Genomic DNA, 14,274 nt, shown 5'->3' on the forward strand with positions numbered 1-14,274 from the left:
CTCAAGCTGTCCTTAAATCCACCTCAGGACTCCTCTGTGTGTGTCCTCTGGGTGCTGGCTGTCTAAAAACACCTCAACACCCTCATGTGTGTCTTCAGCTCTGGCTGCCAAAAATCCCAGAACCCCTTTTTTTGTTACCCCAAGCACTGCACTCTCACATCCTGCTGTATGTGTGTCTGAATGAATGTGTGTGTGTTCTCAAGCACTTGGCTATATACAGTAACGTCTTATCCCCTTTGTGTTTGTGTGTTTGTTGCAGTGCAGTAAAAATCTGCTTTGCTGGGCTCTATGTTGCCATCGAGAATAAAAAAGAGAGAGACAGAGTTGCTCTCTGCTTTTCCGTGCTTCACTGCTTCCATGCATTGTTGTTGTGCTGCTCTTTGTAGCTGTGTGCTGTCAAGGCTTCCCTCTGTTCTTTGTGTTGTCTGTAAAGCTGCAGTCCGTCACTGTGTCCTCTGTGCTGCCGTGCGATTGTAGTCCCAGATCCTGCACTGTGGTTTGTGTTTTTTGCTCTTTGCTGTTGTGTTTGTGTGTTACAGTAGGTCAGTGTGGATTCCTCCGGATGTGTTAGTTTTGCTGTGCGAGGAGGGGAAAGAGAGCTTCAGCAGGGAAGTTTCATAAGAAGTGTCATATGTAATATTTAAAGAGTTAGGCAGCTCATCTAGAATCTGAGATAATCACATCTAACATATTTAAATAATACGATTTAGACTTGCAGGCAAGTATAACGGGGCCATGCATTCCATTGATTTCAGTCAACTGAATATCTTTTGGACTGTTGGTCAGACAAAACAAGCAATTTAAAGATGTCAACTGTTCACAATAGTGACAGACATTTTCCACTATTGTCTTACATTCTATAGACCAAATTAGTAATCAATTAATCGAACAAATACTCAACAAAGAAAATGCACAGATCAGAGTGGTATAAAATATGGTCTATATTGACGACGTTTCATTTAGGGGATAGTTCCACTGTCGCTGGAGGTTCCACCGGATGTCCTTCATTTTCGGCCGGATGTCCCTCACCTTCTGCTTTCTTTGTGTTGGCATTCTAAAGCTTTGAGCTAGAACCGACAAATTATATTTAACTTGTTTTGAGTATAATTCTCATCACACATTCGACAGCCATTTTAATTCCAGAGCTCGTCTCCCTACATGTTCCACCAAAACATGCACACCAAAACAAGTTCCTTCCCGAGGCTATTTTGCAGAGGCACCGTTGCTGCAGTGTACCAGTGCAATAAAAACACATAGACTAAAACTGTTTTAAAAGCTATTTAATTTTTTATAAATTCTAGATTCAAGTGCCCCTAATCACAAAGACCCAGTCTCCTAGAGGATCTTGGGTTAAACTCATATGAAGTTAGAAAATTACAAATATAGTGAGGAGCCAATCCCGTAAATGTCTTAAACGTGGTCATTAATATCCCATGAGGTCTTTCTGCGGCACTTTGAACCAGCTGAATTTATAGTAAATACAATGATTGGATTTGCTAACTTAGTGATGTTAATTACGGGTTAAGTCCCTGTTTCATTAGAACTCAGTTTAATCTGCAGCAAACTTTGTTAAAAATGAATAACAACATGATGCAGGGAAGTAGGAGGTAAAGCTCAGTGCTCAGCCTCTTTTATTACCTTCCTCCTCTCCTCTATTGATCATCACAAGCCTCTGATTTATAGCTTGCTGCTGCAAAGCCTCTTGGGTAATTACTAAGGCCGAAAAGAGACGAGAGAGTTAATGTGGGGGATGGGGGCTGGTACTCACATAGACACAGACAGGTTTGCGCACACTCTTGTGTCTTTAAAAATAGACACACAAATTTATGGACTTACACACAGCTACTCTGATAGAGTGCGGGATCTCTGCAGAGACGTTCCACTAATGTTCAACATATATCATATCCTCCACACATCAATGTATGTAAATCAATAAAGTAATATAGTGGCCCGCCGAGACTGAATTACTCCAGACTGTATAAGCCACATTTATTTTCAGTGTTGATTTACTGCATCAATGCAGCATAGCGTAGATTGCTGTTTTGATAATCAGATTGAAGTCATCAAGTCCTTGGTTGTTTGAGCTGGATGTTGATTCAGATCAGAGAGTTACGTTTGGTGAACCTGCAGCGATCTGTCAGTCAATGGAGCTGAGCTTGTGCCTGTCTCATAAACAGCATGGCTGTGGAATCCCATACACAAAGCGGTGCTTGCACACGGCTGCATCATTGTGTGCTCGTAGCTGTTTGTTCTGTATGAAAGTATGAGAGCTTGTGTGTGTTTGTACGTGTGTGTCTTTTTTCTGCTTGTTTATCCTGTAGTGCTGTTGTGACCTTCCCTCTATGCAGTAACTCACCTGACGTCAGAGCAGCACTGTTTTTTTTTTGTTTTTTTTTTTTTGCTGACACCCTCCCTCTCTTGTGTCCTCCAGTGAACAGCCTGGCCCGGTCCAAGTACTGCTGACGCCCAATCAGGAGGAGGAAGAGGACCAGGCAGCGCCCAACCAGGACGCTGCTCTGGGCCCGGACCCGCCCCCTCCTCCACCCTATCGGCCCGCTCCCTCTCGACCCCTGCTCACCCTCAGCATCCCTCACCCTTGCGCACCTTCTAGCCAAGGGGAGGAGGAGGAGGGTGGATGCATGGGGAGGAGATGGGAGGAAGGCAAGGATGGGAGGGAGGGGACAGGGGTGAGGCTGTGCGAGTTGCTGCAGGCAGGGGGGGTGAGTGTCAGACCCCTGGGGAAGCACTTAGCCATCTCTCTGCCCTCGCTTCCTCTGCGTCTCTGGGATACACACACCACACACATTGCACACTCCACACACCTTGAACCCACACACACACACCCTCTCTCTCCATCCTCTACTCCTCCCCCATCTTCCCCTCTGGAAGCCTCCGGGCAAAGGAAACTTCTCATGCCTCTCTGGCAGCCCCCCCAGCCCCATTCCCCCACTGATGCTGCTCAGCATTGGCCGAGGCACGAAACTGCCGCCGACAGCGGCACACGTCATTGGTCCTCCTGGAGTTTGGACCGTCCTGACGCCGTGGTGACACCGTATGAAACGCCCCCGGACCGCTGTGTCCCCATCAGGCCGCAGACCTCCAGTCAGCACTACAGCTACAGTTGCCAGTCCTCTCCAGGGCACTACAGCTCCCAGCATGCCCCAGGGCAACACAGTGATCCCTGCTGTGACCGCGAAGAGGCTGAGCTGTCTGAGCTTGACTCCCTTTACCAGGCCAGTCTGCTGGCTGGAAAGACAGGTACACACACACACACACACACACACACACACACACACACACACACACACACACACACACACACACACACACACACACACACACACACATGCAGTCAGGCACAAAAACAAGAGCTACCACAATTTTTGTAAAACTTCTAAAAATGTAATACAATTATATGTCGTAAATTAATGTAATTTACGTGTATAATTTAATTATGAATCCCTAAAAGATTTTATGGTAGAGCTGAAATGATTATAATATTAATAATATCTAAATAATAATTAAACTATTATTTAATCGTCAGAACATTTATAAACAATTTTGATAATCAAGTAACTGTGTAAGCAATTTATCCTTTCCATTTTCAACATTGTTAATAGATAATAGTCGAATAAAATAAGCAATTTATAGACGTTACCTTAGGCTCTGGGAGCTTAGTGATTGTTTTTTTTTGTTCGCAATTTTTGCATATTTCATGAGCTTAATGATTAATTGATTAATCAACAAAACAAGCAACAGAGTAATTGATGATGAAAATAATTTTTAGTTGCTTTCTATGGTACTCTATAGTCAAGTTTTCTGTTAATTCTCAAAACATAAATTCTAATTTGTTGTTAAATTTGATTCCTACTAGAGATAAGGCTAAATGTACAAAGTCCCACATGCGTTGTATTTAAAACCATGTTAAGAAATGAAAAACAAGCTAAAAATCTTTAGCTGTGTCCCAGTTTAACACTACTATACACTAATTCTAAGCAGGTTTTCAGTATGAAGTATTATATTAATATTAATATATGTAGTAGTTATACTTAAAAACAGTCAGTATGCTGAAAAACCCTCTCACACAATGCAAAGCACAAATGGATGAGCTGCTCACGGCTGCAAAAGAATTTAGAGCATTTCGATTTTTGAAAAACATTTTGCTGTCTCCTTAAGTTTAAGCACTTTTATGCAAAAGTCATAGAATAATCATAATTATTATCATTCCCTGTTCGTATAAAACGGTGATGTAAGTTGATTTCTTGTACAGGATACTAACTGCAAAAGACTAGTACATTATTAGCATTAGTATGTATTCTGTATACAGTGTTGTATGTAGAATGGCAGCACAAGAGTATTTCTGCAGACAGGTTGTTGCAGCTGTTTCTGGAAACTCTTTTACATGGATTTTTTACATTTCTGTTATTTTTCTGGCCAAGCACCCCTGTCCTTGAAGAGACCTTTTGGTGTGCTGTCACATTACTTCCCCAGAATCACACAACTTTATGTTAAATTCAAGTAAAAAAAACAAAGTTTGCAAAGATAAATTAAAGGAAAATGTTCATAATTTGATGCACTAGACATTATTTATAATGACATTATAATTTAATTTGCTGAAATGGTGCAACCATAAAAAACTGCATCTTGTGTTTGAACAGTTTACTCAATATAAGTGTGATATATTGGTTCAGTAAAGGGGAGGAACAGAATTTGTATTGAATAAATAATGTTTTACCTTGGCTTTGCAAGGTTAAATTTAGGGAAACATTCAAGTTGTTAAAAAGATGACATGTTTTAGAGATCATCCTTGTATTTTTGTGTTTTTTTAAACGTGCCTGTGTGTGTTTTAAGGCTGCAGCCCATCAGAGAGGCTCATATCCAGAGTGGGAGGGCAGACTCGCTCCAAGACCCCCAACGCAGACATGGAGAGGAGTGTGTACGGGGCAGACTGCACCAGCACCCCCACCTACCTCAACAAGGTATTGTCTACGTAGTCTTTCCAACAGAATCCCCTCACATGCTCGCAGGTCATCAGTTGGATCCATTTTCCAGCATCTGACAGACATTTTCTCCCTCTGCAGCCAATGATGTTGCGGGATCTGCGTTGTGGGGTGGAGCCTGATGATGGGGAAAACCTGAGACGAATTGGTCGCAGCCTGAGCGGCACAGTAGTGACCTCGCGCCGCAGCCGGCTGACTGCAACCCGCAGCTTCGTGAGTGTGACTCCCTGTGCTCTGCTGCCTCCCTGTGGCCGTGCTGTTAAACTGCATCTGCCCGATATCCCGTGGCCGTGGCACTTTACACATTGCTTTTCCCTGTGCTCTTCTCCCCTGCTCTTTGTCTCGTTTCTCCCTTTTGTCCTGCTTTTTTTCGATTTCCAATCTGTCCTCCTCTCTCTGCTTCTCCTTCTCTTTCTCTCTCAAAGGTGAAGCAGGCTGATGTCAGTGCCTCTCCTTGCTTACTTCCTCTCTTCTGAGTCCCTGTTGCTATTCCACCACTATCATCTCCTTCATTCTTCCCATCACCAACACCTTCTCATCACCACTTCCCTCCACTGCTTCACAGGTAAACACTGACTGCGCTGAGTTCATATGGCGTTACTCCTGTAATCGTTTAAGGAAAATACCACTCATCTGCTCAAGACTGTGAAGAGTTTGGTTTAGCTACTTTGAGTGCCAGATGAGTGTGTTTCAGAGCAATTTCTAAATCAGGTCAGAATAGCAAAGTAAAAGTATTTTCTTGATATTTTTGGTGAGCATTTTACTTTCTGGCAAACACATGTGGCACAAAAGCAGGCTAAGCCCCTATTTGCAAATAGCTATATCCTGGGGATGTGCACTAATTTGTAATAACTGTGGAGAGCCAAAGGTTATTTTCATCCCTGGGAAAATCCACGTGTCAAATTTAGTTGAAACATCCAGCAGAAATCACCTACCTTCTATAAACTAACTATCTATAACTTTTCTTAAAGGACAGATCACAAATGAGCTCAACAACAACATTATCTTAATCAGGGCACCCGTCAGAAACAACACAGGTTATTTTCAACTTTTGAAGCCTTACTCCATGCCAGGATGGCATGTAGACAAACTGCTGCCCTGTCAGGTTTGTTTGTGTCATTTAAGCTATCTCTTTTTTTAGAGACTTTTATGATCTGACAAGCAGAGGCATCAGCTCATGTTTTCACACCTTCAACTTCAGTTTTAGAGTGCAAAAATCACACCTCACTGTGGGAGCTGAGGCTAATGCACATCGATCTGAAATATTTTTAACAAGATGTTTTTATTCTCTCTAGTAGAAAAAACTTAAATATTTATTTAAAGTAATAAGTCCATCATTTTGCCCAAAACGAGAGCTTGGAACAACTTGCTCTAACCCTATATCACTGTCACTGCATGTGTCTCTTCAGTTCTTAACTTTTTAGACGAAACACTGACAAGAGAAACTATTTTTTTTTTTTGCAGAATATGTAATACATCAAAATAAAACAAAGTTGAAAATGACAATTGTGGGGCAAGGTGCCTGAGGTGTTGGTACCTAAATAATAAGGAAACCAGGAAACAAGGATATTGCAAACACAAAACAGAAAAATAAAAAAACAGCAAGTAGACACCGACCCTTGAAACCTGTCAGATTTATTTTCAGTCTGTTTGAGATGTGAGGTGAATCCAAATAAAACTGGTCTCCATATACTTGGCTTTCTTCCCCAAATGTTTTCGGCTGCATGTCTTTGTTCTGTGGATGTAAACATTATAACCCAGTTTGAAAAAACCTGGATAAGCCAGCTTGAGATCTGATCCAGGTTTCTTATCATTCACTGGAATCAAGGCACAGTTGCCAGCACATGCTCAGAAAGCTGCATTAATTATACAGGCAGATGGATAACCAGGTTTCTAAAGTTCCATGTAAAGGTCATGGTATGTGAGATTGTTTCTATTTTTTTTTTTTTCAGTAAAGCAATTAGTCAAATGACTAGAGAAGACTAGACAAGAGGAATATAAATTACCATAAATACATTATTGGTTAGAAAAGGTTGAATCTTTTTTGTTGAGTACAAAATAGCACATTCAGTACTCTATGAAGGTCAAATGTGTAAGAATTTCTCCCATCTAGCGTTGAGATCACATATTGCAATCAACTCTCTCGCACCGCGCAGTTCAAAGTACGTATTACAGCTACGATACCCATTAGCAGCATTAGCAGCACCTGTGAGTTTATCATGTGACAGCGAAAACGCAAAAGGCGGAGCAGTATGTGAGCGTCAGCCCCAGTTCATGCGAATGCAAATGTAAAATTTCAAGCCAAAAGGAATACTTGGAATTGATGGTGGTGGTTAATATTCATTAAAAAAAAAGGACAAGTTTGTGAGACAGATTTTGTTAATGAACAACTAAACACGTTACACACTGGACCTTTAAACCTAAATTTGTGAATAGCTCAAAATTTATTTAGTTTATCTCAAAACATTCCTCTTTTGATGAAATTCATATACAACTTACTCCATGTGCAAAAAAATATTCCCCCATTTCTTTTCTCTTTTACACATGTTGCTGCAGTCAATTCATGGAAGTTATTGCTTTTCCCTTTTTATGTCAATGTTTTATCTTATATATATTTTGCATTGCAACCCTGTGCTGGAAGCGGCTTTTTGGTGCGCTGTCATATCACTTTACTAATTCACAGAACTTTACATTAGATTTCAAAGTTTCCAAAGATAAATGAGAGGAAGAGGCCTATAAATTGATGTACAAGACATGACTAATTAATTATTTCAACTGAAATGGTGCAGAAATACAAAAAATGGCCTTGTGTGTTTGAACTTAATTAGTGTATTGGTTCAGGGAAGAGATTATATTCAATATATAATATATGTGGTGAAAACATGTGAGACAAAATGTCCTACTTAGGGGTAGATTTAAGTAGAACGTGGGGGAACGTCAGGTTTCAAGTAATTTAGAAGCTTGCACCAAACAGCACATGACATGTTGTTTAGAGCATCATTATGTTTGGGATTTGAACTGCTGTGTGTGTTTGCATGTGTTGAACATTTGTGGCTAGCTCAAACTGATTTCTACGTGAATGATCGGCGTACCTCTTCCACTTCAAATCTATTTCATAGTTTAGCCGTTAAAATTCTCTCTTAATGTTTGAATGCACCTTCATGCTACTGTAATCTGTAATCTGTCTCTTCTCTTGTCTCAGGAGCTGTCGGGCAGTGCGGGGAGTTTCTGGCTGTGTCTGACGGGGGTCAAGCTGTCTTCTGACCAGAGTCCCGCGTTGCTTCAATAATGTCCCACAGCGTCCAGCTCCACGTGGGGCAGCAGCGCCGGGGCCCGTCTGACGGACCTGGAATTGGCTCAGGAGGATCTAACTCAACTCCTATCCTGTTCCTCCTCCTTCTCCCTCAAACAACATGCACACGCAAACACATGCACGCACACATGCACATCTGCACTGACATAGAGCCTCCCTCAGCGCCTGCAGCACCCCGCTTAGCCTCTCCTTGCCTCCCTCCCTCTCCCTCTTGACCTACTATTCTGTCTATGCAGTCACTCTGACCCCCAACTACAACCTCAACCCCGCCCCCCCCCTACTTCCTGGGACTGTTGTTTCTCGTCTCCCCCCTGGGTTTTCAGAGGGTTTCCCTGTGCAGTCAGCCTGGCGAGCATGCCGCTTTCAGTGGTTCTGTTGGCTTGGTCGCCCACTGGCGGGGTCTGACTATGACCTGAGCTCGCGGCAGACTCGTCCTCCATCCTACAGGACCCTCAGCTCAGGGGGAGACTCTTACCTAGTAGCCACGCCTCTTCCTCTTTCTTCACGGGCATTTCCTATTGGACGTACACATAGCCGAACTGGGTCTGTTTCAGATGGACAGCCATATTTTTTCTCTTTGTTTTTGGGTTTGTTTGTTTTTTTCTTCCTGTGTGCGCGCACAGTAAACTCGCCCGAGACCGAACTCACTAATAACTAAAAGTCATGTACAGAAAAAGTCATGTATGAAACCTGTATGTTAATAAATAAGACCTTATGGAATGTTGATAATGATAATTAACAAATATTGATAAACTTAAAGTGGTACTTCCTCATGTCTGCATTTCAAATAGAAGTGGAGTGCACTTCACAAGTGTCTAGCTGGAGTTTCCGCCCCCAAACTGCTCGCCGACCTAATGACAGCTCTCCCGTTTCTACCGGGAGATTAAACAAGAAAAGCGCTTCCTTTTTTTCTGCTTCTTTACTTGTTCCTTTCTGTCCTTCTTGCTGTCTGTTATTCGCGCTTGCTTTCTTTCTTTCTTCCGAAACAGGAAACAGTAGCACCAGAATAAGGCCAAACGGGGAGGAAAGTCGAGAAGGAATGAGAGTATGTAGGTTAGGAAACCCTTCTCTTACTGTAGGCTTTATCAATGAAAAAAAGGGATTGACTCAAGTGCGCTTTACAAGGTTACATGGCAGAAGTGCACTTTCCGAAGGCTATTTGACTGAGGAGCAGTTGGAGAGAAGTCGATGGCATTTGTTTTACTTAAAGGCCTCAGGTGAACTTCAGTGGCACTTATCAATTTACTCTTAAATATTTCTCCCTCCCACTGAAACTGGTTTTGAGACCTCAGATGTGAATAGAAAATGCTCATCTTCAGCCTGAGACAGTGACATGTCTAATATGAATATGCTTTATATAATATATATGTATTAGAGGTATTTTTTCAGCCAGTGAGCTATCTTCTTCAGAGATGTCAACCATTCCTCAGTTGTATGAACAGTTATTATACAGTAATGAACAGTTATAACTTAATTCACCCCTTTTTCTGAGGAGCAGTGTGTAGAGTACATTTATTATATGCTTTATTTAATATGATATCAAATAACAAAGTCCTTATACAACAACTGGCCCATGTTAAATTCTTCACGAATTTACTGATGTTGATTGATCGTTGTAACTAAACCAAAGGTTGGCACTTAACTCAGAGAGCGTATTTAAAATTGCTGTTTTTATTTTCATTTAGGTTCAGATTTTGTTGTTGTTTTTTGTTTGTTTGATTGTTGTTGTTTTTTGGGTTCTGGATGTGGGAGAATGTAGCCAATTGTAGCGCATGAGTCCGCTATGCAAATCAACCTTCCCTCACGATCTTGTATCAGAGACAGTCAGGAGGCAGACACACCCACCCACGGGCGCTCTCATGGACTCTGGCAGAGACAAAGAGAGGTGGAGGAGATCTCATGTTTAATGCTGCTGGTGAACTTTGTTGTTCTGCATCTAACTACTATGTTTCAACCAATGGAATGCAAAAAGAGCAATGAGTAGGTAGAAAGCAAAAAGGGAGAAAGAGAGCAAATTATTGTAAACTAAAGGATGAAAGTGTATGTTTGTGAATGATGTGACGGTCAAAGACAAGAGAGGTTTGGAGAGTAAAGAGTTAACCACTGCAGATGGTTTATTGTATGTGGGTGTGTGTAGACTGTGTGTGTCAGTTCTGGGGTGGTGTTGCTCGGGGAAAGAGGGAACCTGTATTTTTGCAATAAAGTTATTACCAATGCACTCCCACAGGGGGCGTAACCACCATACAATGTCTGTGTCATCATTGGTTTGTGGAAAAATCAGGAGAAAACAAGAACAAAAGAATGATGTCGACCCGAGAACTGCAATGACCTAGTACAAAACTAAATCATGAAAATAGATTTTTAGAGCTCAGAAAAAGCTCCTACATAAATCTTTAAATAGGTGTCAGGTCTTGTACCATACTACTTACGCATGAAAAATGACCTAAACTACATGTCGCGGGACTAATTTCAATAGAGATAATGAATTCAGATACTAGAAATGTCAATTTTTATTTTTATTTTTTACAAAGTTATAGTTTGCTGACTGAATCAGGGGCCTGTCGGGATAAGAAACTACATATTTGGAAATACTTTCACTCAAAATACATCTTGTCTTAAAGGTCCCATGGCATGAAAATGACACTTTGAGGTTTTTTAACATTAATATGAGTTCCCCCAGCCTGCCTATGGTCCCCCAGTGGCTAGAAATAGTGATAGGTGTAAACCGAGCCCTGGGTATCCTGCTCTGCCTTTGAGAAAATGAAAGCTCAGATGGGCCGATCTGGAATCTTGCTCCTTATGGAGGTCATAAGGAGCAAGGTGACCTCCTCTTTCTCTGCTTTGCCCACCCAGAGAATTTGGACCGCCCATGAGAAAGAGAGAGACATCATGGCTTTCAAACGAGCAAAGTGGCAGTTGGTCAAGGCCACACCCCCACCCTCCACCTTGCCTCCCTCTCTCCTCCTCAATAACATTTAAAGCTACAGACACAGAAACGGCACATCCTAAGGAAAGCTCATTGTGGGACTGGCTCTAGTGGCTGTAATTCTGCACCAAGACTGAATTTCGGGGAAGAGACTTCAGATACAGTATTAGGGGACCACTAAGGTCTATATAAAAGAGACTTCAGATACAGTATTAGGGGACCACTAATTAAGGCCTATATAAAAGCATCCAAAAAGCAGCATGTCATGGGACCTTTAATTAGCCATACTGCTTGTGCTTGCCCCCATTTTATTTGATATCAAACAGTTCCTTCATAGCCTCTTTGCAGGGTTTGCACCAGCAAAAACATGAAATTCTAATTTGATTACGTCCTTTATGTAATGTTATTGTGCTTTTATAAATAGAGAAAGTGCAAACATAACATGCTGATAACTGTTTTATATTCTAAATGTGTGAAGTAGCTCATATAAAATTAAGCTATTGCTGTTTTTCTTTTAAGAGCTGAATAATCAAAGCACTTTATAGAATACCACAAACATCTTATTTACAATGTTATTTAAGTCTGAATGTCAACAAGATTGGTAGCCTATTTTTTTGTGCATGCAAACTGCCAATGACGTTTCAGACATGAACATACGGCATTTCTGTATTTGTAGTGCCATGATTATTATTTTTTTATTTCTTTTTGGGGAGGGGGCGTCTTTGTCTGATGTAAACAGGAAGTAGAATGTTGCCATCCATGGTGTCAATTAGTTAGCTGTGGGCTACAACTTGAACTAAAAGTACGCCGAATTATCTAGTAGCGGTTCCTGTTTGTAATTTACCATTGGATGCACATACAACTATCATTACGTTACTTTGAAACTAAAGAAAACTTAAAAATGTGAAGATTATCAGACAATTCGGGAGTTATAATGAGCGTGTTTTATTCCTATGATTTCTAAACGGATTTATGGACGTCGCGATGGACATTGGGGTTACCGGTAAGTGTAATTCACACTGAATCTGAAAATGAGTGTTTCATTATTGTGTGTTCACATTTGACTGAGTAAGGGCTGTTTTTGACGTTAATCGATCACGCTTCACGTCAGGTGGAGATCTAGAGTATACTTCTTCCACCACTGCACTCTGAGTAGATTTTCCAGAACTGATGGTGTCATAAATATCCATGCATTTGATTCAGCTGCTCAGGATGCATTTTCCATTGTGAAAAATATGTTTAATTTAACACGAAGTAAAGAACAATGCAGTAACATGAACCGAGTGTGTACATTTATACTTTGATCAGTTTTTCTACTGTGAATCTGGTGATCTCATCCCATCAAGTGTGCTAGTCCATGAGGCCTCAATATTGTGTTATGATGGCCAGTCTGCAGTTTGTGCCTCTACCACTAGATGTAAGCGGTGATACACTGGCCTCTCACATGCATTCACGCACGCACGCACGCACACACGCACACACGCACACACACACACACACACACACACACACACACACACACACACACACACACACACACACACACACACACAAACAAACAGCCTTTTGTTGTAATAGTTTTTTCTTTTAGCCTAAGTCAACAATTAAAGGTTTGACAAAGTTATTTCTTCGAATACAGAAAGAAGAAAACTCAGGAATCCCTGCAGAACAGAGCAGAGAAAGGCTGATGAATCAATAGCCATTACCTTTCACACACACCTCTCTCTGGTACTCAGAGAGTACATTTAATGGTTCTTATATGTCAGTGTGTGTTTATGTTAGTCCTGCTATCCTTTTGAGAACCAGTGACCTGAATTCAAAGATACTGTAGCATGTTTTTTGCTAAGTGCAGTCATTTGTGTACTGTACTTTCACATCTCTTGTGCCTTTGCTTAAAACAAACTTCCGCCTCGATATCAGAAGTGTGCAGTTTGCAGTTAATTGTTAAAATACAAAATTAAACTCTCGGCTCGATTTCAAGACTGGCAACATTTTAGAAAATTGCGACAAAGATTGTCAGAGTACCTGCCAGGGTGTAGGCCTGTAATAATCATTACATAATTGTCTAATTGTCAATTTGTTTACTTAATCAATTTCTTTGTTTAACCGCAAATAATTGCTTACATTAGCTAAGGTCTTGAGGCGTATGACTGGTAATTGTTTAGATATGCCAAATAGTAATTATATAAGTAATTGGTCGGACAATATATTTTTTATTATTATTTCAATTGTTAGTTGTTGGCACTTGACCCTATACACGTTCATAGCAACAAAAATGACAAGGTGGGGGGATACAATTAGAAAAAATGTTTGATGGTAATAAGCAGGCATTGTTTACTTCATAGGCTGTGTATTTGTGTTACTACATTATCTGAGTCATATAACTGTGATTTAAAAAAAACAAAAGATGTAGCCTGAAATTCATTCAAAACTTTAATTTAACAAAGTAATGAATAAATAAATATTTTTAAATTGAGTAAGTAAGAGGCAATTATATTGTTAATTGCAATTATTTCTGAGACAATTAATTAGGACTTGACGTATGAACAATACAAGTGTTTTATGTGTGTGCAAGGAGACGTTTCGATCAGTGTGTATAAAAACATCAAACATGTTGATGTTACGGAGGCGTCTCTAATTAGAGATAGAATAGTGAGTTGGATGATTTCTTATTTAATGAATGAGACGTTGCTAAGAGAAGCAGACCTCTCTTTGAAAAATGCAATCAGCATTTGTCAAGCATCGATACCACTGCAACCCAACTGAAACAAACATTAACATGCAAACACACATGAGCAAACATACAGCATATCGGTAGTTGTAGTAAAACAGAAACACAAAGCATAAAAACGAAGACAAACTACAAAGTTCAAAAGAAATGATGTGGACGTGGACATGTACCATGTACCTGTCCAGCATTTGTTGGTGTACAGGCAAATCGTGTGGAGAAAAAAAAGCAAGACTTAAGAGGCCACTTACAGTACTGTGAGGGCTTGTCTTCAGAAACCTTCTTCCCCCACACCTTTCCAATCAGG

At 40.8% G+C, this 14,274-nt stretch overlaps 1 protein-coding gene across 6 annotated transcripts in view; it reads left to right on the plus strand.

Moving 5' to 3' along the window:
* The window catches only part of usp54b (ubiquitin specific peptidase 54b), a 57,192-nt gene extending 48,607 nt beyond the window's left edge, over positions 1–8,585 (plus strand). For 5 of the 6 annotated variants that reach the window (XM_039787929.1, XM_039787928.1, XM_039787931.1 and 2 more), the window contains 4 exons: positions 2,432–3,258; positions 4,852–4,979; positions 5,082–5,213; positions 8,203–8,585. In XM_039787929.1, coding sequence (XP_039643863.1) covers positions 2,432–3,258; positions 4,852–4,979; positions 5,082–5,213; positions 8,203–8,289 — 1,174 coding nt within the window. In that variant the 3' untranslated portion in view covers positions 8,290–8,585. Of the gene's footprint in view, positions 1–2,431; positions 3,259–4,851; positions 4,980–5,081; positions 5,214–5,425; positions 5,566–8,202 lie in introns of all 6 variants that reach the window. The other variant, XR_005637805.1, reaches the window with a different exon arrangement.
* The last annotated feature ends 5,689 nt before the right edge of the window (positions 8,586–14,274 follow it).

Source organism: Perca fluviatilis, chromosome 21, assembly GCF_010015445.1.
Source record: "Perca fluviatilis chromosome 21, GENO_Pfluv_1.0, whole genome shotgun sequence".
In the NCBI taxonomy this organism is placed as follows: Eukaryota; Metazoa; Chordata; class Actinopteri; order Perciformes; family Percidae; genus Perca; species Perca fluviatilis.